Consider the following 27,406-nt stretch of genomic DNA (forward strand, 5'->3'; position numbering starts at 1 on the left):
AACAAGCCAATCCCACACTGTCTGCTGGACTGCTACTGGCCCATGCTCACAACACAACAGAATAAAAAGTTCAGCAGATGGAATGTAGCAAGCATCCCTTCTTTGTAAGCTCACATTTAGAGGAACTGTTCGCTTCTAGACATTTGGATAGGGATTTACTAGAACACAACATGCTGAAAGAGAGAAGATGTGCTGAGAAGGTATGCGGGATTTTCCCATACCAAAAGCTTTCTGAATTTACACAAAGCCTAGCAGCACACATGAATGTCAGCAACAGATGCACAGCTAAGACCACATCCTAAAAGGCAGATGGTTTTTTTTTTGCTGTACGCAGATGGCAGCTATGGATGTATACATCCAATGCAACCAATAGCTAAGGAACACCTATCTAGAGGCCACAAGCACATCATTATAAGCCTCCACTTTAGAGTAAATAGTTGAGATTGGCCTTATTGCTGCTCATAGTAGAAAACTGAGTTCAGAAAGTGAACTATGCAAGTGAATATGCACAAATAGCTATTTGCCATTCACATAACAGCCTGATTCTATTAACTAAGAGCAACCAAAGAAAACCAACACCCAATAAAAGGTGTCCCAAGATATGTTGATTTGGATCTGTTTCTCACACATGCACTCAATCCCCTATTAGGAAAAAAGGAACTCAAGAACAAGAAGGCTGTTTACAAGGATAGTTTTAATATAACTTCCCATCTTTCCAAGTTAATGGTGAGCTATAGCTTTCAGTGTTTTCCTGTTTGCATTATATTCTCAAAATTCTGCTCATTTGCTCCGCAAAAAGGCATGTGCTTGGAAGTGGTTTTGATGGCTTTTAGTCACAACCCCTCTTTGATTGCCACAACTTCTAAAGAATCTGAAAATAAGATAGCTATTTCAAGTTACATTCCCTTCCTTCTCTGCCCACATATACTTGGCTACCAATTTGAGACACAGGATCAGAGGGAGCTTCAGACTTCAGAATAAAATGAAAACTTAAAAAAGGAAATGCATTAACACAACTTGATCTCCCTTCCTCCTGCTCAGCATGCTTCAGCTCTGTTGGCATCCAGCTAGATATTAAAGATCTAGCTGAATCTAGATATTCTTCAGATACTAACCCTTCTTCATGGCCTTGCTGCTCCTTTCCAAGGCCCCACACTAGCAGCAAGGACCTAACCCTCACAGGAGCATCTGGACTCCTACCATCTGAGCTCCTACCATCTGAGCTAGCTGCTCCATGAGATAGCACTGTGCAGCAGCTGGGGCAAATGTGCCAGCATCTCTTGCCTTCCTGTAAGCCTGTGCCATTTCCACTTGCTTGACACATTGACACAATGACCTCATTGCTCGCCTTGGTCAAGCATCTCCCTCCTTCTGTAGCTGAGCTCATATTGTTTTTTTTTCCCCCACATGTCCAGGAAATATCCCAGTAATACTAGATGAAAGCAAGAGGGGATGCAAGAAGAGACAAAGATCAGTCTTGGATGCCCAAGACTTCAGCTGAAAGTCAATGCGAAGGAAGTAGAAGAGGAACACAGAGGCAGTGAAGAGCCTTGCAGGAGGAATAATGAAGCAGTGGGCTTGCAGAAGGAGCAGCAGCCTGGCAGCCTTTGCAGGAGTGTCAGCAGGGTTACTCCTACAAAAACTAGCCCAAAAGCCATTTCCAACTGTCTAATCAACAAGAAAAGAATAACCCAGACCCCTGGTGCAAGACTGAGGAGAGAGATGCCTGTTGCCATTGCCTTACAGAATCAAGAGGTCTGGAAACTGGTTGGCCCCTTGGAAATAAGCACTTTTTTTCCCCCTCCCTTTACACAAGAGCCAGTTGCATAAGGTTTGGTCAACATGTGGTACGCATATGATTCAAATGTAACATTTCCTGGCAGCCAGCAGCAAGCCCAGAGGAGGATCTGCAGTACTGATAATATCGATTTTTTTTTTTAATGACAACCATGGGGAAAAAAAGTTGCATGATCTCTTGAGACATCAGCAGCAAACTCCATTCCACAGATCAGCTTTCCACCAGTTTCACTACAGTATTTTCCTTATTTGAGAAGCAAATCCAAGACATACACAATGCTCTGAGAGCAAATATACTCATGAAGCAAAATAACTTAAAATGAATGACATAACTCTACAGATCCAGTTCCTCAACTCAAAAATCACTTAGTAGAATCTCCATGAATGGGGTGAAGATGATCAAAAGACAGGAACCTGCTTCAACACAGAGACTAAGGGTATGGCTCTTCTTCAGCCTGGAGAAGTAATGGTTGAGGAATAAAGGTCCTTAAAATAATAAGGAAAGGAGAGAGGGAGAAGCACCTCATGGATCTAACAACTGTGCTGCTCCCCCCAGTACAGGAGCTGGGAGGCGCTTGAGACTAGCTGGTAGAAATTCAAAGCAAGCAAAAAGAGATGGTTCTTCCTGAAAAGGATCTTTAAACCATACAGCTCTCCATCGCAGAATATTGTGAATGCTAAGCATTTGCATTAGTTCAAGAACACGTTTGCAGAAGCTCTAGATTAATTTCTCAAGCCTGAAGGCATAATTTCCCGGCTTGCTAAGTTCCAAGGCTACAAAATACAAAAAGCCACAAGAGTGCTATAGGGAAGGATCACTAAAATCTTGTCGTTATTCCCATACTCTTTCAAGTGCTCAGAAGAGTCAGAATACAGGGCTATATACCAACCTTCTAACTCAATGTACTTTTCTGTTCTTTATGCACATGCTCTGTAAATGGATTGAAAGAGAATCATTGAGGTCACTTGAAGTTAACATTTTCCTCCTTCATTGGCTATAATCAATCAGAGCTCATAACATTTCTCCTACTACTACCTAAAGAACATCTCACTCACAGAACTCCTTCAACTCTTCTTACACAACTGATAATTCTGAAGAGACAATTCCTACTACTTACATCTTCTGACAAAGCAGGTAACTGAAACTACTGGAGACAGTCAGACAGCCTGGCTCAGAGGACAGTACTCCACATAGATAATACTCTTCTACCTGGAGGGCAACAATAGTAAACAAATGCTGAATAATGAGGGACGATCTGTCATATAGACTTGGTATCCAATCTGGAGACCTTGAGTACAGAAAGACATTGATAACATGGAACAAATTAGAGGACCTCTAAGGTGGCTGGGCACAGTGAGAAGCTGAAAGAGCTGGGCTTGTTCAGCCCCAAGGTGGCAACTTTGGAAGAGGCATAGCAGCTTGGCACAGAGATCACTGAGAAAACAGAGCCGGGCTTATCAGAGATGCATGGTAGGAGAACAATATAAAACACAAGCTGACACGGGAAAGGTCTTCACTGAGGAAGAAAGACAATTCTCACTAAGAATGATTAAGTCTTAGACAAAGTCGCTCACAGAGCTTGCACAAATTCAATTTCTGGAGGTTTCCAAGACTTAAAATCCTAAGCAATCTAGTTTAAGTTCATTTCAGATCTTTGCTTTGAGCAGAAATTTGGACTACAAACCTCCTAAGATTCCCTCCGATCTGAATGGTTTTGTAATTCTGTGAGAAGACATCACAACATTGAATAAAGATGCTGCACTATGATCAAAATTACTCCTTAATTGAAAAGAATAACTAGGGACAGCAAGGCTTTGGCAGCTGAGCCTGTGACAAAATATTTTCCCATATATCTTTCTAGAATTTTAAATAAAATGTTTGGTAGCTGGTTTCCCAAGAAATATGCTGAGTCAACCAAGCTTTCTGCATCTTTTTAGGTTGTTCAACTTTTGTAGAGACTGTTAAATCCATGTACTCTACGTACGAGCATACAGGTCAAAAACCACCCCATCAACACAAGTAATCATATTACTCTAGGACTGTGAGCAGTGCATTACTCTAACATCACCAAGTAACCCTGTGGTGATAGACAATGCCAGAATTCTTGCACACCAATAGTTTTAGTTACTGGAAAAATTCTCAAAAGTTGAGGGACCATTGGTTATGACTTTCTGTATCCTAGAAGATCAAAAACTCACCATGAAAACAATTTTTCTTCAGTCACAAAATGATGGAGCAAGTCTGGATCAGGAGAAAAAGGCTGGATCAGACATAGCACTGATCAAGGGGGTACACTGAAACAGTGTTTTAACTACTTCTCCATCTCAACACTGGAAGAAAATGTAGATAGACCGCATTTATGGGTCCACAAAGACAAAGCTTCTGACTGCCTTAGGTGAAATAGTCACATATCAAACACACAGCTCACTAGTTTTCTGTGCTCTGACATTTAAGCCCAACACTGACTAAGCCAGCTCATAGTTCAACGTGGAAATCTCAGCAGATCTCTGAATCATAAAGCTCAGATGAGACAACAGATTACGTCTCAAACCCAAACAGTTGCTGCCCTCTTCTCCTTACCCTCCTACTTCCGCAGCAGTGTTAACAAACAGCAAGTCTCTGCAGCTTACTGCTCACAGTAGTCAAAGAAAGCAGCAGTTATTCCACTTACTTAATGTTCTGAGCTGAAGAGCTGTGGAACTTGAGCATCTTCTTCAAAAGTTGCTCAGCCAAACATTCTGCCTCTATCAGAGGCATCTGCATGACACCATGCACCCTACAGCACAAGCTCCAAAATCCTTCACTTGCACTTTCAAGTTATCACCCAGGAGGAAGAATGCCTCTAAACTGCGTTCATCAAACCAGCTCTGAGCTGGTAGGAACTGCAATTTCTTGGAAATGGAACACTGACAGTATTTCTAGTTCTCGTCATTGGAAGACAACCTCTACGCTTTCTTGAGCCCTAAGCTCACCTGGAACTTCTCTATATCTTACTTGTGCAGCTGTAATACAAGTTGGAAGTGTAACATTAATGTAGTACTGTTTTTCTAACCCTAAAGGCAAAATATATACGTATCACACCACAGTATATCCAGCGGGGGCATCAGGAACATTAGCTCTAAAATGGGGACGTATTTGACAGAAGCAAATCAACATCAGCTACTTTTAATAAACTCCTGATTTATTTTTTTACTTCAATAAAAAAAATAAGAGTTGAGTATTTTGAGTAGAAATTTGGAGTCCATCTTCCAAAAATAAAGGTTTTCCCCATTTTATTCTCCCCCTTGTTTACAACAACTGCAAGCTGATTATCAGCTCTGCTCCAGCCAACACTTGTGTGAATAAATCACTTCAAGTGAGAAATATACTTAAAAACATATCATATGTTTACCCGGGGACCTCCACTCCCACACCCTGCATTTTAAACACCTGCAAAAGGTGTTTATTACCTCACATATACCAGTAAATATCACCCCCTATAATTAAGCCAGGCAATTAAATTCCCCCAATATAAGCCGTTATGTTGTCTCAAGTGCAAAACAGGGTGGTCTGCCACAGAGGTGGTCACTTCCCTATATCAGGTTGCCTCACCTGCTGCTACGACCAGCTAGAGAATGGGAAATCTGCACAAATAGTCAATGCAAAGTGTGGGGCCCTGCTCAGAGCAGAAAGTAAGGAGGACCACCTTTTCCTTTCAGCAGAAGAGCAAAGCCCCTGTGTTCCCCAAGCATAGATGCAAGACCAGCCAGGGTACTCGTATATTCCTGAAGAGACCGCAACAAGAAGAAGGTAAGAAGGCGGATGGTAGGTCCCCATCCTTTGAGATAACAGTGCAATGCAAATAGGAAAAGCAGTTGGGTGAAAACCAATGTGACAATCAACATCTCAACTTTTGTTTGAGATGCACGATTCTTAGTCTCTCCAGTCAGCAATTCTGTTATGCGAAATCTGCACGCATGGGACATGCCACAGATCTTTTTACACAGCTGCCTCCCCACAGCAGACTCATGAGTTAAATACAGGCAACACTACAACTGCAGGTGAGATGTTAACTTTATAAGCAGACAGCAGCCAATACGAGCCATTACAATACCAAACTAAAAATGTCTATTTCATGAGGTTTTGCAAGGACAATCACATCTAATATTTTATTGTGTTTACATTTATTACAGTGAAAGAGAGCACAAGGCTAAAACGAAATGCAGATGTAACAAAGGACAAGGCAAGAACTCAAAAGTGATCTTAAACTACAGAAATTATTCTGGGTAAAGCCTCATGAGACATTTCCAGAGGACAGTCACTAGAACACCTGAAAGCATGAATGTTGAGGAAATACTCAAAGAGCTTCAATTCTCTCCTTACCCCTCTCTGCACATTATAAATCACCAAACATGTAAAACTGCTGCATACAACCAAGTAATGCACTCTCCTCTCCATCTTCCTGCAGACTGGGGCTAGTAGCACCTGGCAAGAACTGCACAGCTTACTGCCTGATGTCTTCTGTTTCTTCCTCAGCATGGTACAAAGATTCCTACACCTAGACAGCAGCAGCAGATAGAAATAATTTGTGCATGCTTAGCATTCTACTAGCATTTTTATAGCTGTATATTATTTTTATAGCATAACATTAAATTATGATTCTTGGAGATGGCTTGAGGTGAAAGCTCATATTTCAATATATTTTAAGAATCAAATGTACGGACATTTCTTTCTTGTAGAATTCTTTCCATTAAAGTGCAGCTCATTTCTGCATCTTCCTTTTACAACTTGCTTTATGAGAATTATCTGCTTTGTATAATCCTAATTCATTCTTAAATGCAATGTTTCCATGCTTCTCTTAAAATACCAGGGTTCCCCACCTGTCCGTTCTCCATATCTTTGATATTCTGGAGTAAGTTGCATCATGAGTAGCTACCTTTCAGAGCAAAAGCAGTTTTCACACTGCATTGTTATAACAGAATAAAACAAAACTAGTCCAAAAGCAAAACTGGATACACCAAAAATACAATCAAAAGAAAAACCTCACACAGCTCAGCTGTTTTAATAAGTAATAACAAAAGCTAGTAAGATCCTCTGGAGAAGTTATTATGTGCAGTGTAAAATTTACTAACTTTTACTCACAGTCATAGTCTCACTTCATTTAAAGAAAATGAAAACTGTCTTACAATATATGCAGATGGGTTTGAGCCATTTCCACTCTTCTTGCACTGACAGATCTCAATGCAGAACATGCAATTACATTGTAACTCTGATCTAGAAATCCTTTTTCCTGACATAGAGAATCTAAAGCACCAGGTCTCAGGGTAACTATGAGACTTTTCTCATTCCCACAGAAAAGTGAGGAGAAGCAAAACCTGGTTGGTGACACCTCTCTACCTTTGGAGGAGCTAACTCAGACCTCCCATCCCACGTGTTTCTACCCCCAAAGGCAACTCGCAGGTCTCACAGCAAAGCTAGAAACACACACTCACAAGGTTTCTTTGCCTCTCTGCTAGCTCAACAGGTTCACACTCCATGAGATGGGCTTTTACTCCACCTTTTCTATTACAGAGTTCACCAACACCGTATCTGTTTATCTGCTCCAAACAAACCGGTAAGGGAACAGGCCTGCAGAAGTTAAGTGCGAACTCTTCAGCAGCTACCTTCCCCCTGAGCCAGCAAGTGCTGTTTCTGGCACCATCTGTGTTCTGAAAATCTGTTCTTTAGCAATTCACTAAACACGGAAAAAATATTTGGAAAGCAAATTTCTTGAGGCATCTTATACACCAAAGAAGCTAGCTATAAAATGCTTTAAGAGGAAAAAAAAAAAAATCACAACTTTTCCTTCTCAGGAAAAGAACCCTATACCTGGATTCTCATCATGTTTAACCAGGAACTGAGCCTGGATGCTTCCACTTTAAATCATAGATTAGAAATCACCACGCCTAGACCTCCCTTCTGGAGATCTCATTGTTTTATCCTGCAAATGAATGCTTACAAGCTAAGAAAGACAACCTGAGGTTATAAAATTAGGAGTCAAAACTGGTATTGTGGAAGAGACTGTAGTTCCAGAAAGGGTAATAAAGCTCTCAATGTTTCTGCAGAGACCATAAAGCCAGGGAGCTGTTTCCTATGAGAAAGAGGCAAGATGGAAGAAGCAGTACAGCAAACCCACCTCTTGGCATGCTTCTTAGCATCAAATTTGTGCTTCATATTTGATGAAGGAGAGAAAGGGAAAAAATACATATACCCACCCACTGTCACTAAAAGGGGTGAACTAATTGTGGCTTTGCTCCTCCAAACAATCTTGATAACAAGCAAAAGTACTTTATTTAAGAAATAAAGTCTGTTAATGCGCATGGCCTCCAAATTACAAGATTGGTAGAGCCGCCTCTGTGTGCACCTCATATGCAAGCAGAGGAAGAGGCAGAAGATCACTCCAAATAAGACCGTGCTTTTATAAACACACACACGTTCAGAGTTCTCAAGCCCAAACAGTCCAGTGAGGAAAGGGGAAACTGCATGTGATCTCCTGGATGAGCAGAGAATGCACTCCCAGGTAAGTCCCAGCAGTTCACCTCCAGCCTCAGCCGACGGCCAGAACTATGTATTCTTATTTCAGGCAGAGATGCTGCCCTCCTCCCTACCTCCAGTATCTCCCCCAGCTGGAAGAGAAGTACAAGCATACTCAATTCCCTGCAACCTGCAGGACCTCGCAAAAAATCTTCTTTTGAAGTTCAAACAAATGGACAAGTTTTGTACAAACTTAACCACGAATGCCTTGAAGTACATCAGAATATTATCTTTTACAGTTGCACTTTAAGAGCAAGCTTTTCAGTGTGAAATCTTGTTTCAGAGTAGCAACTCAGCAGATTACAGCAGGTCATCACCTGCCTTTCTTCAGCCTCTCTGCTCTGAACGTGGTCTAAAAGGGTTGTTTTACCTATTTTGCTTACACCACAATGGTCTGATGAGTACACAGGAAATGCAGAGGAAACAGATAGAAATCCAACTGCTACAGCTGCCTGTCAAGTCAGTATTTATTTCAGGAAAACGTTCTACCTATGTAAAAGAGGAAAGTAGCAGGTTCATTCTTCTCCAAAAACACATCTAGAAAAATGAAGAACAAAGGTATGGATTTGGGCACCTTCTTAATAAAATCTTATTAATAAATGCTTGTTACCACCACCTGACCATTTACACACACAATTTCCCAGCCCATTTGGAATAAATTTATGAGTAAAACTACCTCTTGCATGAGTCCTCAGGATAGTCACTTCATTCAAAAGTGAAGTCAAGGTTTTCTTAACGTTAACCTGCTCCTCCGACCTGAGCAAGCTGCATTTCAGAGCAGTGTGGATTCCCTCCTTAGCAGAGATTTGGTGGGCCATTTTTCACATACACTAAGGAGCCCACCTGTGGAGCTGCAGCCCTGCATGTGGCCCATGACCCAGAGATACCTCTGTGAAACACATACTGCTAGGAGAGCTGCTAGTCATTGAGACAGAGGCATGCATGGTGCTTGTTGGGGCACAGCTGTAGGTTTCTATGTAAAATACCTGTGTTCTATAAAGAGCAAAACATGACAATTATTTCAACAGAGCTTAAGAAGCTTCTGTGTCTTCTGCATGCAATGACAAGGTAACCTTCATAATAACAATTACTCTAGAAAAAATAATCTCAAGAACATTCACCTTTCTTTGTTTCTTTTTCAGATCTTCATACCAATATAAAAAGAAAGGTGTTGCAGGATAATAAGTGCTCTGTGTTTTGCTACTGAAAGAGGGCTAATAGACTGAGCTAACCCAGAAATCTCCTTCGTTGGTTGTTTCTGGTCTGGTCTTAAGAACTTCACACCCATTAGAAGTCAGTCTTCATTCAAGTAATTAACAGAAGGGTGATGAAGTCAGTCAATTGGCTCAGAGGGACTATAAGAAACAATTCAATAAGTAAAATTACCACGGCTGCTGCACATATACCACTCAGAAAATATCATGCAAGAACATGACTCCAACCTAAACTCCTCTCTGTACATATTGTACACACAAACTTACTCTCCCTACTAAGTAACTGACTGCAAAAAAAGACTTGGTTTCAGTAGTGACCATTCAAAGCTTTTTTTTTAATGATGTTAAAAAGAAGTTCTGATAAAGTTCTTCAACACCAGAAGACAACAGAGCCCAAGGAAAGCTTGATATAACTGTTGAATTCAGGCATCAGTTGCCATACTTTGCCAGTAGCACTTTTTTGAGAACCTATAAACTTACCTGCTTAGTACAGAAGTGACAGAAACCCTGCATTTACAAAGAAAAGTTGACAGGAAGTTTGTGAAAAGTACACATTTTGTGAGCAGCCTTGATGTTGTGAGGAAGCACCAAAGCACTGTACAAATTACCACAGGGCCTGATCCCTCAACTTCTGTGCCCAGACACAGCCTGTACAGCCAGCTGCAGGACACCGAGGTGGTGCCCTTGCCACTCATTTGAAGTCTTGCTCTGTAACTTTGGGAAGACAGCATTTTGAAACAGTGAGGCAGGGGGACCATGATTTTGGAAGCAATGGAGAAGGGAAGGGAAATTATTTGTAAATCAGGAAGCAGATGAAAAGCAGGGTAGAAAGCTGCTACCTACAAGCAGTAAAAGCTACATGTGCATAAGATCTAACAAGAAGGTGAATGCTGTTTGATGTCTGTGCTCAGCAGTGCTTACATCAGCGTTCATTCCCAGTCTTTCTGATTCATATGCTCCTGCTCTGACGCTCAGTCCTTTCAGTCAGCTGGTACTGATGGCACACACCAGCAAAAGTTGGTGTTTGTCAATTCCCAACAGAAACGCTGCAGCTGACAGCCTGGACTGGGCAAGTCGTACCTCCATCTTTCTCCTAAGCTAGGGAACGATGCAAATGAAGTAGCAGTGGACAAAGCCAGGTGAGGCACGCAGACCCTCTGAGAATAGACCAACTGTGCTCCATACAATGCTACCAGCACTGCTTCTCTGTCCCTCCACCCAAGTTCCCTCATGTAAAAGGATGACTTACTGCTACAAAAAATGAAAACAAAGTTTTAAACACTCACAAGGTAAGAAAAACAGCAAAGAAAACAGATCTGCTCTCATGCCTGCTCATCTATTTTAAAAATTGTATCACTTTTTGCAGAGTATTAACGTAACAAGTTCATAATACAGTTGGGAAAGCCAGTAACTATAATAACATGAGCAAACAATTTGCCACAATGCCACACCCACTTACAGAGGAGAAAAAGAGGAAGAAAAAAACTTAAAGAAAAAACCAATTTGTATGAATGTTCACCTTTTGTAAAGATTTTGGCCAAGTATTTAAATCTGAAGGTGCACCAAGGTTACCAAACACACACACCAACGAGGTCTGAAATGGACAAGCTTTCAGTCAAAGAGTGACTGCATCAGGAAGTCAGCATTCACCAAAGAATCCATTTCAACATTTTTTATGGTTAACTCGGAGCGCAGAAATGAAGGCAGTTATCTGAATTGCTTAGAAGGCTCTATTGTTCCCTCTTCCAAAGGATTTTTCCCCAGAAAAGAATGGGTGGTGTGTGCACAGCAATGAAAGGTGGGGGAAGGGGAAGAGTCTTGGGGACGCCGAGAGAAACAGAAGCAGTTTTAAACATGGATGTCTTAATTCTAAATTAATTTCCTACCTCCCATTGCAAGTGAGGTGGGATGTTTCTGATCTGAAGTTTCCGACTCCTGCAAATTAATTAAAGAACACAGTTAATAAACAGAAATAAACACTGTTAGAAGGCAATCTATACACAGCAGCATCCATATTTAACCATTTTCTACTCGGAGGGACAAAAGCAAATGTGAAACATCAGGTCAAAACCTGTGTGTCCAAAGAACTCTTACAGTACGCCTTGTTATTTGTTGGGCAGCTGCTGGGTTTTATGAATTGCTCACTTTTCTTGAAGACTATTTCTGTTTCAGCATTAAGGCCATCAGTATCCAACACCCTCCATTATGAACGGGTGTGATAACCCTGTGTATTTGTAATAGGTTCCCCTTCCCTTAAGATTCTTTTCTTTTAAATTCTCTGAAACGATCCTTCGGTATACTTCTGCCCCTTAAGGAAAGGGCCATAAACTTGAATAAATGCATCTACTCCAACACCACGCTCTTCATTAGCCTAACAAGGGGCTGTACTTTAACACATATGCCTGATATTCTTCATCTCTGGTTAGAGGACAGGAAGGGAAAGAACAATTTAATTGCATTTCGAGCCCGAATTTATATCATTTCCACCAATCTAGTGAAGAGAACCCACACTTTGAAGTGCTCCCGCCGAGCCGGGCGGCAGCGTGTTTGCGGCCTTCACAGCCAACTCCTTTGTCTCCTCCCTTCCCCCAAAGCGAGAGAACAAACAAATGCCAGAGATGCCAGCAGCCCCTGGGGACTCGCAGGAATGTGCGAGCGGCGGGGCTCAGGTAGGGCAGTGCCGCGGGGCAGCCCGGGGAGCGCGCCTGGGGCCGCGGCCACCGCAGCGACTCAATCCCGGTCCCGTGCTCCAACACGCACTTCTTCCCAGCGCTTTAGCTGCTCGCTGCTGACCCCTCACTGAGAAACCCGGCGCGTCTTAGGGACCCTTTTACGACGGAAGTTGGTGAATCTCACAAAGTCTTGCGACAAAACAAGTTTCAGAGATGTCCTCGCCTGGCAACCTAATTCAGAGCCTCGGTTCTCCTCAGCACCGCCACCCACATGCGGCCCCGCAACGAATGTTGTTTCATGGATGTTGGGCTTTCTTTTTTTTGCGTCGGGAAATGCTCCTCCCAATAGGCTGTGCTCTGGGTGCAGCTCGCGCTCCCCGCACACAAAGCTGCTCTGCTCGGAGCGCTCTGCGCATAGTTTTACCTCCAGAAGTGCACCCGAGCACCGTGCTTTCTCCACAGAGGAGGCAGCCTGCAGGGGCAGCACCTCGCGCTGCCCTCCGCCCCCCTCAGCAAAGAGCCCGTTCCTGCGTTTGATCACGATCACGTAAATCGGCAAAGAAGCGGCTGAGCAAAAACCCGGATCACACAACCCCTTTTAAGCTGTCATTTCCAATAAAGCAGAGTCAGGCGCTGCGTTGTTGTAACGGAGGGGAGAAAGCTCCTCAGAGCCTGAAAACTTCTCTCAGCTGTGCTCTCAGCGAGAGAAACTGCTATGAAACGGCTGTGAATTAGAGACGCTGCTCTGAAACATCACGGGAATCTCACACAGCAACCTGGAAGCTGAACGCTCGCTCCTGAAGCGGAACAAAGAAGGGGACACTCATTCAATATTACAAATACTGGGAAATCGTAACGCTGAAAAATCCCAAACCACATCATTGGCAGTCAATACGCTATTCACTGCGTTTCCAATTGTGTCATGCCATCAGTCTCTCGCCCTCCTAGACCCAAATTAAAATTCATGAGGGTTTCGCAGCCAGCGGTGCCACTCGCAGAGGGGCCTGGGAACGCACGGTCCCAGCTGCGTGCTGAGAGAACCGTGCCCCATAGCCACCCCACAGCAAACAGTGGGGAGAAGGGGAGCATCCCATCCAGAAACATGCACACCAGTCCTGTACACCTCCTATTTACCTTCATAAGCAAAGCTGCATATCTGCTGGACCAGCTGACACACAAATGATACACTGAAAGCACGAGCAGCAGCCTCTACACCCACTTAATGAAAGCACATAACACAAGCTTTTGGCGTTTTCTTTCTTCCTGCGTGGCTTTGAAGGATGGAGTGGTTTGATGCAAGTTAGAACTTTGCCAGCCAGCTTTCAGAGCACAGAAACAACTTGGGTATCCTGAAAGGGATGAGTGGCACAGAAGAAACACACCTCCCAGTTACACCTTCCTCCACCACACAGAGCAGAAGGAAATGGAGAGCTGCGTACAGAACGGGGACAGTCCTGCTGTGCACCTCAATTTGTGGCTATAGTGAGACACCTATTGTACAGAACTGAAAGGTCACTTCAAAACATGAGAGCAGCCACACGAACCATGCCGTTTGACGCTATTTACACCACAATCAGATGCCTGTCTGCACCACAAGCAATTTTAGCTCTGTACCCAATTCACAAGCTTTAAAGTGGCTGTCTGTTGGTGCATGTGAAAAATTAAAAAGAATTGGTGTTTTTTTACATTATTGCTGTACTGCAACAAGCAAAAGGGGAAAGCAAACAAAGCCTTACGCAGACCAAAGGGGAGTTGCACAGAACAGCATCAGGTAGAAAAGCATGAGATTTCTCTCTCGTGAAATTTGAGATTTCTCTCAGTTACTATCAGCTCCTACAGGGGAAAAAAAGAAAAACCAAAATTTCTTCCAGATACTGCCAGCCTATTTCCACCAGGTGACAAATCGTGCATCTGGTGCATGCTCCTTCTCTACTTCAAGCAAGCTTATTTTATTCATGCATTCTGAACTGGCAGTGCAAGTGGCCATCAACTGAAGAGCCTTGGCAAATTGTGTTTCTGCTCCATACCTTTCAAAGCCTTCACGTGCTACCTGTGGTTTGCAACACATGAATTCGGCACATCGAATGTCTTACTGGTGATGAAAGCAGACTTCTCTGTTTCCTGAGTTGTCCATACTATTATTTGGAAAAACTTTTTTTTTTTTTTTTTTTTTTTAAGTCCATTTGCAAATAGTCCAACTCTCTTTTCCAGGAACTATGTAGGTAAGTGGCTTGTTACTCCAGCCCACTGCTGGTTCGTGCAGACATGCTAACACATCTATTCTGTGAACGCTGAGGACACACAGCCTTCACTTTGGGAGACACATGCTTGCACTGAGAGCAAGCAAAACAAGGTGTCATTGCCCCTTTACATGGAAAGCAGCATTTGTGCCCTATGTGCACACAGAGACAGAAACAGCAAAGTAGCATCAGATAGATCACATACAAAAGATGCTCTTAGCATTCTCTGGAAGAGCAATTTCCTCTAAGAAAATTCAGAAAACAGGCCCGTGGTCATCTTGCCAATGTCCACAACCCGTGAGAACCTTCACATATCAGAAATAACATTAACCGTATCTTGGGAAAGTGGGGAAGGGAACCCCACAATTTCAGCATTTGTTAATGTGTACTGTACTCACCTTCCTTCTCTCTGTTCTATCACATACACTTGTTTTCCCCTTCCATCTACCATTGGGTGCACAAAAGACCCTTCTTTCCTTCAGGGATTTTTTGTTTGTTTGTTTAAATAAGAACAGAATAGATGCATTTATAAGGTAAAAAACAACAACAACAAAACATTAAAATACCACACTTTAATTAGAGTTCTTAACTTTTTGTGCTAAAGGGCATCTTACAGATCTCCCCAAGTCTGACCAGCATGGAGAGAAACACACACACGTATCTAAGTAACCGCATTTCTGCATGGTCATTGTGCTCACACTCACCACAGACCCTTCATCCCGCCACCCCAAAGCCGCTGCCATCTTCTCTTTAATTCCCATTTTTCCACAATAACCCCACACAACACTCAGTTTTAATTGAGCAGACAACGAACTGCCTTCATCACACTGTTAATGCTAAAAAAAAAAAAAAAAAAAAAAAAAAGCACAAAAGCACAGAACTACTCTTTAGACATTTCTGTGGAGCAAGTTAAACATGTTTAAGAAGAGACTGGGTGAACATCAGTGACATCAGTCCATTCAATTGTTAGAATTCAATACCTATGGGATGGAAAGTAAATGGTCCACCTTCTTCTCTACTCCAAGGATTGGGCACTGAGCAAGCACACATCCATCTCATTCACTTCAGGTAGGCACCATTCTAGGACAGGCTACATGGGAAAAGCCTTGGCACGTCACTCCACGGGCACAGCTGCAGCGTGCACCACAATCTATCAGCACTGAGAGCCACAAAGAGAAAACTATTTTGGTGTAAGAAGCCTCAATGTGATCAACTGCAGTTACAGGATTAGTGACTCCTATGCCCAAATGGAAAACTGCTGCTACTGAAATCAATTTGGGGGGGGAAGGAGAGAAGATACCTTGGTTACTCTGCAACCATCAGAACAAAAATGGGCAAATAAACCTCAAAAAGCGACACACACACACAGTTTATTAGTTTGTTCCCCTGGATTGCCTTCAAGCAGGCAATGCTGTACCACAACAGAGTGAATCAGTGTTCAAAATGTCTTTCTAGTGCAAAAGTACTAAATAAAAGAGTCCTTGACTGTTAATATTAGTGTGGCTGAGGAATAGAAAAAAAAGGACAGGACTGAGCACCCATCATTGGTAATAAATCTGAGTAAAACTTCTAAACCATTTTTCCACATACCTTAAAAATATATGCAGTTTTATATATAATGGTATTTACAACTGTGTGTATAATATAAAGATACTCATCAAATTTTGTATGTAAAGCATTTAGTCCTAACAAGTAGTTTGGGTACCTGCAAAAGCACGTGGTCACATTTGTTGCTCAAAAAAAAAAAAAAAAAAAAGAAGCACATGTAACTTCTGTTAAAAACACTCAGTAAAGTGACAAATTGAGATTTTTATATTACTTCTATTAAGAGGTAATTAATTTCTAGAGTATATTAGAAGGCATGCTAACGACACCACTGCTGTATTTTATCTAAGCAAGCCATCAGCTTGTGAACCAGAAATTTCCTCTTGCTGCCTTACTAGATAAGAAAGGGGAATGGTTTCAGGTACCAACTTGTTAACAAACATCACCTCCTTCTATTTCAATACTGAGCTCTGGACAGTAGGGTACATGAAACATTTTTGCTCCTGTGACAGACCAAAATCAGCAGGTCGAGCAGACAAAGCTTAGATAAGCCACAAACTGCAGCGGTGCTTCTCTTTGTGTTGCCTCGCTATTTAACTCCACACCTGGATTTAAAAGCACTGCACTACACTCAGAATAAGCATTTCCTATGAAATTCAGGAAAGCAAATTCTCAAGGTTCACACAGGACATTACAGTTGGATCTGAAGTACACTTGTCCCGCCTCATCTTGCACACAACCCACACAGGAGCAGTACTGCAGTGGTGTATCATCTAAACCCTCAATGTGAAAATCTACCTTTTGGATTGCTTCATGGATTCTACTGTGTGAATGATCAGATTTCCTCTCAGTGCCTGTAAAACATTGTATTTGCTTACTACTCCCCTCCAGGAGCAACTGGAGCTGCCTGCAGACTACATGGCCCCATTCTCCAAGGCACCAGCCCAGCTCCACCAGACCCCATGTGCACCCTAGTTTTGGGGTTGCTCCACCTCAGTGCGTGGAAGAGACTGGATATTTGTGGGCAGGACATAGCACAGGAAGCACAACCAGAAGGCTTATATTAGCATATCCAAGTTAAGTCACACAGAACAGGTAAATGTGGTGTTCTGAGGCAAGACAGGCAGTCAGCTTTCACCTATTACCACTTACTTTGAGATTTCATTTTGACAACTCCTCACACCACTAATTAAAGTAAAAGCTTACATTAATTATTTGTAAATTCCCACATGTGCTCCATTAAGACATTTTAAAAAGAGAATTCTCAGATTCCTCCATTACCACATTAATGCTGAATGTCTCATTTTAAAAACATTTTCCAGGTGTTGTTAATGACTGAAGGCTGTTAAGATATTTGTTCTTTAATTAAGGGATTAAGCACTGCTTCAAAATTAATGGGAAGTACCAATATTGAAAAAGGAAAAGAACTTTCACCTCACCTCCCCTTTGCTTGGTGGCTTCCCAACATTTCAGCTCTCCCTCTCTTCTCCAAACTCTTTGGAGAAATGGAAAGTGTGTTTTTGGTTGTTTTGTTTTGGACTGGGAGGGGGGGTGGAAGGGAGAGGAAAGGGGGGAAAATATGAAGAGAGTTGTTGATTAAATGACAGTTTCTCTTCCCCTCTTAGAAGGGGGAAGTCTATATTGCTCAAACAATGTCACTACTGAGTTGACTTTTTTCACCAGATATTTTAGGGCTATAGTCACTTGCCATTTATTCTCCCATCCCAACAGCTAACTTGCAATTAGCTGGGATGTGGATAACACCAAAAATACTCAGAATGTATAAGAAGAACTAAAAATAATACATTTAAACACAGAAGTGCTTTTTAGACATATGAAAAATTGTCTAGAAGCTATCCTAACCCAACCAAGTTAATAATCCCTTGGTAATGTAACAATATTTTTTTGTTTCATATTTTCCCACTCTTTTCTCCTCAGTCCTATCCCTTCCCTTGGCCACCAAAAGGGTCAGATGCTCCTTCTATCCCCTTATTTTCCTGGTGCCCACAAGGCTACTAGATGAAGCAGCCAACATTCCCATGGACCAATTGCAGAGCTTTACACCAGCTGCAGAAGCAGATCTAGACCGAAGTTAATGTACAACATCCCTGCAACATAAGATTGTGCTCCGGGTTAGGGATCTCTAAGGAAAAGAAGAATTACTTAGTTTCAATAATCTTGATGAACTGAGATACTATTAAAAACGCAGAGAGGTAGAAAGAAATGGTGCAGGACACTTCAGAGTCATTTCTAAAGGGAAAGAGGGTCCAAAGTTTTAGGAACTGAGATGCCAACCAGACGCCTTGCTTCGTGATGCAGTTGCTAGACAGACTCTACAGCACTTCCAACTGCCTGATTTCCCACCATTACATTCCCAATTTGTTCACCCATGAGACTGTATTTGCAAAGAATATTGGAAATGCCTTCCAGATTTCTTACATCGCCGTTACCACATAAGCATAACACATTTTGGCTAATTTCAGGTCAACTTCAACTGAAACAAAGGCTATTCATACTCAGGTTAAGGTGACTGTATGCTACACATTAACCATTCCAACACACTTCTGCACTGAACGTTACAGAAGGCTTGAAATAAAATAGCAAGAGGTGTTCTAACTCTACCACACACAGCATGGAACTTCTGTTGTATAACATCAAAAAGCAGGGAATTATTTGCTACTTTTTTTACTAGTAAATACCTGATTTAAGCCTCTCAGCCCGAGGGCATGCTGCATGCTCTAGAGCTTAACTTGAGAGATGCTTTAGGTGTTCAGGGAACACAAGGATGCATCACAGTGCACACCCTGCTGCAGCCTCACAATTTCACCCCACACATGGACTTATTATTACTATATATATATATAATAGTATTTTATTTTTTTAAGAAAAACCTCTCTGCCTCTCATTGACTATTCTACGAAAAAAAAAAAAAAGACAAATTAACATCCAATTCCACCGATCCTCAGTAAATGATGATCTTTCTGAGGGTCTGAGAGATGTAGATAGTACTTTCTGGAGCACTTCAAGAAGCTCACATGCTGTAACTAGAATACGACGAAAGTCAGAGCCAAGGGGAGATTGTAAGTGTACATATGAACTTCAGCTAGCAGATGGGCTCACTAGCATTTCCATGATACAAGAAGGATATTTAAGAAGTACTAATTACTTAGACAACTGCCAGCCTGCTTATGTGTTGATGGTTTTTTTGCAGTTGGATTTATTTATTGTTGTTGATGGTTTAAGTTTTAAACCTATTAATTTCCTCCTTATTACTGTCCACCCTTCAATCTCAAGACAAACCAAGAAACATTTAAAATGCAATGGCAAAACAGTTGCCTTTAAATCCCCAAGACTGAGTTAACAGGAATAGATTTGAATTCGTATCTTGCCAGGCTTACAACACTAGATATGTCCAAGTTGTCATACATTTCCTATTACTATTGCTTTAAGTGAGATCTTCCATCTCAAAGGATTCAGTGTAACAAACCTCAATGACAACTGAAAAGTTTTGTTTTTTGCAGATCAAACCTTTAAAGTATAAACTGATGCACGTAACCAAGACATCGACTCCTATATGGATGTTTTAGTAATTATTTTACTGGTCTGCACACTGATCTATCCAAACATTACATGCCTCTCAGAAGCAGTACAACCTGCGAGTTACGCACTTCCATCACCAAATCTTTTTTCCTTCTTTTCCAATTGCCCTCTCACAAAGCAAGTATCATAGAAACTGACCACTGTGCAGCTTGTCATCTTCTTGCTGACCGTCACCACGTGCAAGAAAAGAAAGCCAAATAAATCAGTCCCATGGCTTTCAAACAGCACTGTCATTTTCCTAAATTAATATTTTCTGAAGAATTCCCTACAAAAGAAAAAAATCCCATTCAACCGCACATAAAATATGTGGGCAAAGCAGTACCACACTTATTTCACAGCTGCACTTTTAATCACGATTGTTACATGATTACGTGAAGACAAAAACTGCATGCTCTGCCCTCAAGAAGTTCAATTCTCCCATGTTATGGAGCACTGCCTTTCAGCCAGGGTGCAGCACTACATCATGCACAGAGTTTGCATGCATGCATGATTTTACACATGTGTTGGTCTAAAAACATTACTGGAAAACACAGCTTTATGATTTCCATGTCTTTAGAACCAAATTTGTAAAGTACTACCTACACCACTTCCTCTGCGAACACAGATCCTCATAGCTAATGCTTTTTTAAATTAAGAAGTACACTGTTAATTTTACCTTCATTAAATGCTATTTTTTAAGAATTGCCAAAGCACCTTCTGTGTTTTCACCACAGCAGGCCTGCTCAGCACATAAAGGGTTACTATGAAGGCAGTCCCTGAACTTTCACACCAGCCCTTCACCACGGCCTCCGAGTATCTGCCCAAATGAAAAAGCCAGTAACTAAAACACAAGTAGTGAGAGACCTTAAGATATGAAAAAAATTGTCGAATTGTGAAATGCCACAGCATCAAGTTTATGCTTACAAACACTTGCACGTAAGAGGCATAAGCACATTTTCTTTGTTAACCTTTACATTTATTAAATTATTTTTCCACACCTTTCTAATACTATAAAGTCCCCCACGATTGCGGGAAGTTCTGTGAAAGCACTTGTAGGAGAGCCATTTAAACAACCTTTTAAATAACCCCATTATTTTTCATTTCCTTCTTCACAGAATCCTGAAAAATCGCTTGAGGGTGGTCAGCATCAGCTTCTTCCACTCTCACTGCCCATTCAAAATACACTGTTATGACCAGGGAAAGTTTCTGCAGTCCTAAAGATTGCACTGTACTCACAGTGTAGCCAACAAACATTTAAACTATTTTAGTTCACTCTGCATTAAGCCGAGCATTGTAGATTTCAATAAAGCCAAAAAACTGCATGCCATACTGCAGCTAATAACTAATTCATAAGTATTTTGTAAATTATAGTTTATGTAAATTATGAGTTTATGATCATTAGAAGCAAGATTTGCCTTTAATAACTTGTTTTCAAACACAGTATTTTGAGATATTTAAGTCAAGAGAAGGAGCAGAGTTTGTATGAGTGACAATGATAACTCTGACCAAGGTTACATTATTTAGCAGTTGATTGCTCCAGATTCAGTCTGTACAGAGATCTGTGAGCTTACTATCACACCAAGACAGTAATTACCAGCTTTCTTGCAGTTCTGCAGTACAGATGACTGAGAAGGACGCTGACATCGGGTGGTGCCTATCCCGTTCTATCACAAGTTGCCATTAGCGAGCACGTGGCTTAGCACAGCTCAAACACCCCTCACAAAGCTCTGAAATTCAGCTGTTCCACATGCACCTACATGTGCCCAGCTACTGAGGACCAAAGAAGAAGATATTAAAGGAGGAATAGAGAGCAGAAAAAAAAGCTTAGAATACCAATTACCAGAAAAAAAGCCAGCATAAGGAAGACAATGATTCCATAAGATAAGCATTCACCACAGAAGGAAACTGTTCTTCCCTGCGAACCACGGCTCACTCCCTCCTAACACCAGTGCCTGTGCATACTCGTTTTTCTCCCCAGCATCACCCCTCAAATTTCAGCTCATTTTGAATTCCTCTTGCACCACTTTCATGCCATTCTGGGACTACAGAGCGAGACAAAGAACCCAAGTAGCCTCACCTCCCCCCAGCCTCAAGGAGTGTTTAAGGGTTCCTAAACCATGTGCACATCACGCACAGGGCACTGGGGGGTTCTGAGTTGGATGTCAGAGGAGCAACAGCAGATCAGGACATCCAAGTTTTGAACAGAATTTCCCAAGCCTTGCCTTTTATCATTTTATTTCTCCCCCCCCCCCCTCTTTTAAAGGGTATCACCCAAGGAGACCCACTGAGCAGCGCGAGGCAAAGCTCCCTCCCCCAGCAGCTTTGCAGCGCACAGCCCAGCACCGTTCCCACCAGCACGCAGCTCAGCCGTTAGCACAGCTTGCGCCTCCATCCCAAAAGCCACGTTGCGGAGCTGCCGTGCCCAGCGGAGCAGCGCTCTGCAGCATGCTGTCATGAACGCTCGTGCAGCGCTGCATCCCCGCAGCCGGCCAGGCGCTCAGAAGCAGCACTGCCATGCCACGGTGCTGATCTCAAGCACCAAAGCCAGTGACAGTTCAGTGAGTGAGCTGTGTGGACAGGTGCTGGGAACACAAGCGTTGAGGCAAAGAGCAGCGTGCATAAGCTTATTATTTACCAAAGAGACAGGCAAAATGAATGCAATTTTGTGATTTTACTGGAGCTACTCAAACACAAAGGGAAAGCAATCTTTAACTCAGTCCAAAAGGACCCTGCAAATTATAATGATAAATCCATCTTCTGCATTTATCCTCTAAGTCTTTCTCCAATACTACTTTCAGTGAACAACGGAGCTTCACCTCCATGAGGACAAATCGCATGCTATGCACTTGAGAGGATAACTCCACTCACAACTTGTGTGTAACTGAACAACCACCATCAAATCTGGTTGTACAAAAGGTGTGTAATCTGCCACTTCAGCAGAGTTCACAGTTCTGTGCATAACAGGACTACATTCACGTGTGCACAGGCATTTCTTGTTTAAGACAGCAGCTGGGGCAAAAAGAGATTGGAAATCACATTTCTTTTGGGGAAAAAAAAACCTCTCAACTGCATAATGGGAAAATGAAGTCTTCTAAACAGAGATATACAGCACAGCTCAGGAAAACAAGGTGAACAGAACCCAAAGCATGGTGCCAGGATTTCACCATTTGGTATCAGGAGCCAGAGCACCAAGCACCAAACCTCACATTTAATGAAGAAATGAAGCAAGAACTAATGGTCACCTACTGTGACTTAGTTTTTTAAGGTCTTTTTTAAAAAGTTCTTGTGCATCTCAGGATGAAGCAGTATTAATAGAGTGAAAGCAGTTTTACACCACTGCTACAAAGCACCAGCGTTGAACTCAGGAGAAATTTAATGCTGAGCATGCAGTACTGCAAAGAAAGAAGAAATCTGTGTTCAGGCTTTAAGAGCTGTCCATTCCTCCTTTATTTAGCACAGTTTATTAGAATCAGCTTAAATACCCATGCTGCATCATAGGACCCTTCTCTTCCTTCAGTACATGTTAGTATATCTACAGAACACATGTTCAACTACACGCTTAATATCTCTTATTGTACTTGAAACTGAAAAATGATCTCAATTGCCATACAGCTTCAAATACCTAGTAGCTCTGAGGGGTACACGTTGCTAAAAAAGTATCCCACATGAAAATCTTTCAGAGTCCATACAGTCAGTAAGGAATGAGCAACAGGGCAGTGCGGCTGTCCTGTCAGGGCCAGAATCCCTGCAGCCTTGCTGCACAGCAGCTCACACTGCCAGCACCTGAACCCATGGAGACCAATGCTGCTAAAGGTTGGAGAAGCTCTCACTCGACCCCAGTTCTGGTTTTCCAAAGGAAAACATGATTCTTCCAGATACCACAGAGCCTCAACGAGAAGACCCACACATCCTTGATGGCACAGCAATACCCATCTGTGACCAACCAGTGCGCAATACTTGTAGACAAATAATGTTTTCTCCCCAAGTGATGTGCCTGCAGCTGCTGCAAAACTTTCACTGGAAAGCCATCTGAAGCACTTCTACCAGAACTCGTAACCAGAAAAAGAAAATACATCATTTTCACATTATCTTGTCTCTTATCTCAAACTACTGCCTGAATTCCTCAAACATCTACAGAATATATTTTTCAAGTACTGTCCTGAAGACACATGGCTTTGAAATTTTTACTGTAGAAGTCAGAGAACAAATTGAACTGTTCTTACGTGCTAACTGTAGAACCACCAGCACATCAAGAGCCTTCCACACACGTGTAAACCCAATAGTCCACTTGATGGCTGAAAACAAATTCCTGGATTGGCCATGTAACAGTTCTACAAATAAAACCCACCAAACTACCAACAGTAGTTTGGTGGGTTTTATTTGTAGAACAGTAGTTTGGTCTTTCATTTTCGGTTTTTTGGGGGGGTTTTTTGTGTGTTTTGTTTTTGTCTTTTGTTTTTCATTTACTTATTTTAAAGGGATACCTTTCCCTTTGCCAGACGATGCACGTATGTTCCTGGTACAGCTGGTGCGCGTTTCTGCACCTCGATACTTCAGTCTCCATTAAGGTGCAACAAGCTCCATTTTTAAGGGAGAACTGACAGGGTCTGTACCTCTTAAGTTTTTAATCAATTTACCAAAACAAAGCTCCACTATTTTCAGAGGGGAAAAATGTAATGGACACTCAGTACAGACTACGTATTTTAAAATTGCGTTCCTAAGGTTCAGCTGAGCATGAAGTTAATCTTTCAAAAGTGAACATTCATCTCCGATTGTGTTCAAGTGTGCTAACACTAGCAAAAAGAGAAGAGCCACTGCCAATAACCTGGGCTGTTTTTTATAGATTGCCTGGATACTTTCAGTAAATCTCTCCTTAAACTGCACTGATTTTACAGTAACGTGCTTTTATAACATACTTTTTTTTATATATACATATATTTTTTCACATGCTATATATACATACACACACTTAGAAACATTTCCCAGCATTATTTCTGACCAAGCTACACTCACATTTTTAAAGTCTCAAGATACCCCCCCCCAAAAAAAAATCAAATGGAATAAGGCCCATCCCACCTGAAGACCTTTCATTCCAAGACGGTTTCAATTCTTAGTCCCATCTCCAGGAAGTATCAGATCCTTCTTTCACTTATGTTGTTATCTGTGCTCCAACCCAAATCTGAACTAGACTAACAGTGCTGAATGTCTCATGTTTCCTGTTAGAGTCAGTTTTCCATTCAGATGAGAACAAGGACAATTTAGGGTGATGCTGGTGAAGAGGCAATCAACTAAGAGGCACTTTGGTGTTGGGGTTGCACTGCCCAGAAGGCGGCCCTTACACTGCAGGTTTCTCTTATGCAACCTCCTTTGAGAACACATTTCAACAAAATAACAATTAACGTTATGATTGAATATAGTTTTCCATATCATATTTCAGTACACTTATGAATAAAGCACCTTTCTCCTATCTGTTTCTTACTGCTGTTTTATGTTCAGTAGGTTAACATTTTCCCAAGTATTGACCCAAGCAGCACATTTGATTTGCCCAGTATAAAGATATCTAACTAAAACACGAAGATCTTTATGGCCAAACGTGTGTATCTGTCAACACCAACTAACACTGCTGATTCTTATTTCCTCCTGTTTTTCCATCTTCCCAATCATTTTTTAAAAATTATTTTCATTTTTAAATTACCTGAAACATGCCCAAACACTCCTGCTTCTGTACAGGAACTTCCCAAAGGCAGATTGCTTACATTGTAGGTAATGGGAAAAAACAACTGCCCCTAAAGTGCCCGCTCTGATAAGTGAGCCTCAGAAGATTGAGGAGCACCTAATCTGCTTCTGCGCAGCAGTCCATGCCAAGGGTCTCCCCACAGTTTATCAACAATATTGCCTTTATTTGGACAACAGATGTAAGATTTGTAGAGCAAAGATGCAAGATAGAAATCTATATAAATGTGTATTCTCTGCACGTCCAGGGAAATATAAAAGTACATGTGTGTGTGGATGGAACCCCCAGTACTTCTGGTGACAGCGTCACCTATCTAGACAAAATAAGGAAAAGTTAGGTTTTTATCCTAGCAAACATAAAGCTTTGTACTCTGCTTCAGCCAAGAGAAAGAACATGCAGATAACCACGTTGCATACAAAAACTGAGAGCATGCTTCAGAAGAGAACTGCACTGCAGAACCCTGGATGCATCTACTGCACACAGGCACTGCTGAATGCATCAACCTTGCTCAGGCTTTTCCACCTATCCTTGTCCCTCTGAAAAAGATGAAGTTATTCTCCTGATATTTTATAACATTTATCTTTTTCCCCCCATACTCCACCTATTTTCTTGTTTTAAAGGAGCAAGTTTCAATTAATTTCAATTTCAAATCAAAACTGGCTCAAACTACGAGAACAAAAATCTGAAGTTTGTGCCACACGACACCACGCCTGCCTCATTGGGCACAGGACAAAGCCACCAGAAAAGAGCTGTACTTGTGCTCCACACATTATCAGAAGTTTGGGAGGAGTAAGCCTTGAAAGTTAAAATGTCTTTAGTGAGAGGAGCAGGCTTAGGGAGGTAGGATTCATTATGTGAGCCCTAACCATGGCTAAGAAGGTGCATTTCATTTCTGCCTGTGTCCTTGCTCAAAAGCATTGTGGGAAGCTCTATGTTTTCTGTTAGAGAGATAAATGCCAAGCTCTTCAAGATTTTTTCAGGTCAAAACTGAGCATTTGAAGTCCACCCAAAAGCCAGCCAGAAGCTATAAAAGGACTCCAGCACTGCAGAGTCCTAAGCTCTGCACTTGAAAGAGCAACTGATATGAATACCCCCGTTTTACAAAAATACCGCCTTCAAGGGCTCAAAAAGGTGCAAAAGGGCTCTCATTACTCCAACAGTAAGAACAAAAAGAAAAACTGGGAATTTTTAAATATTTCCTATTTAAACTTCACTACTTCTGCATTACTCTTCGAAAAATGCTATTTTTCATGCCTTCCCTTCAGGATTTACCAATCTACATACAACTTAATGTCTACTACAGGTATGCTTTCCCATAAAGTAAAAAGAGAATGAAACTGAGTTTTCAGGGCACAACTTGGGGGATGTATTTCCTGTATTTTAGCTTATTTAAAAAAAAAAAAAAAACTGCAGCAAAAAAGGATACATATTTTTTAAGTGATGAGATAGTATGAGTAGTTGTAAAATTTAAGTGTTCAACAACATAAGAGAACATGGTCAGCAAATAATTTCTTGTTCTTGCCGTCACAACTTGGCCACATAGGAATCACAAGAGTTACGCAGGATCACATTTTCTACTTCAAGAGCGAGCTTTCAAACAATTATTTATTTATTAAGAGGGGAGGAAAAAAAAAAAATCCCTGCTCACATCTGCAAGTAGAAGTGTGAGAACAGAGACTAAAGCTTCCAATTTTAAATCGCGCATTTTGACTTTCCGCTCTCTAAAATGCTGATCCGCACCCAGGCGCGGCCTCAGCCTCGTTCCACAGAAAAGGGCACGAATACAGTTAATGAATGACATTTTCTATCACATCTCCTTACATACAGCATGCTTAGCCTTGCTTTATGTTTACAGAAGCAAGACTAAAAATGTCTGCCACAAAATTATTTTTAAATACCCATGACTGCCGTAGCTTCCCTGCATAGGTTGGCCCTGAAGCCTTTTCCCACTGCCCTGCGCACACAGAAGACACAAGCCCTAATTATACTAGAAATTAGCAACCGAATCCGACAGCACGGCGCAAGGCTCCCACAGACGGGTTTTGCGAGCACTTTGGGGCCTGCTGCCCTCA

General features: G+C 41.7%; 1 protein-coding gene across 2 annotated transcripts in view; it reads right to left on the reverse strand.

The window, feature by feature from the left end:
- Positions 1-27,406, reverse strand: part of IGF2BP3 (insulin like growth factor 2 mRNA binding protein 3) — a 102,987-nt gene that overhangs the window by 70,307 nt on the left and 5,274 nt on the right. For both annotated transcript variants that reach the window (XM_048950994.1, XM_048950995.1), the window contains exon 4: positions 11,451-11,499. In XM_048950994.1, coding sequence (XP_048806951.1) covers positions 11,451-11,499 — 49 coding nt within the window. The remainder of the gene's footprint in view (positions 1-11,450; positions 11,500-27,406) is intronic.

Source organism: Lagopus muta, chromosome 7 (assembly GCF_023343835.1).
Source record: "Lagopus muta isolate bLagMut1 chromosome 7, bLagMut1 primary, whole genome shotgun sequence".
NCBI classification, from domain to species: Eukaryota; Metazoa; Chordata; class Aves; order Galliformes; family Phasianidae; genus Lagopus; species Lagopus muta.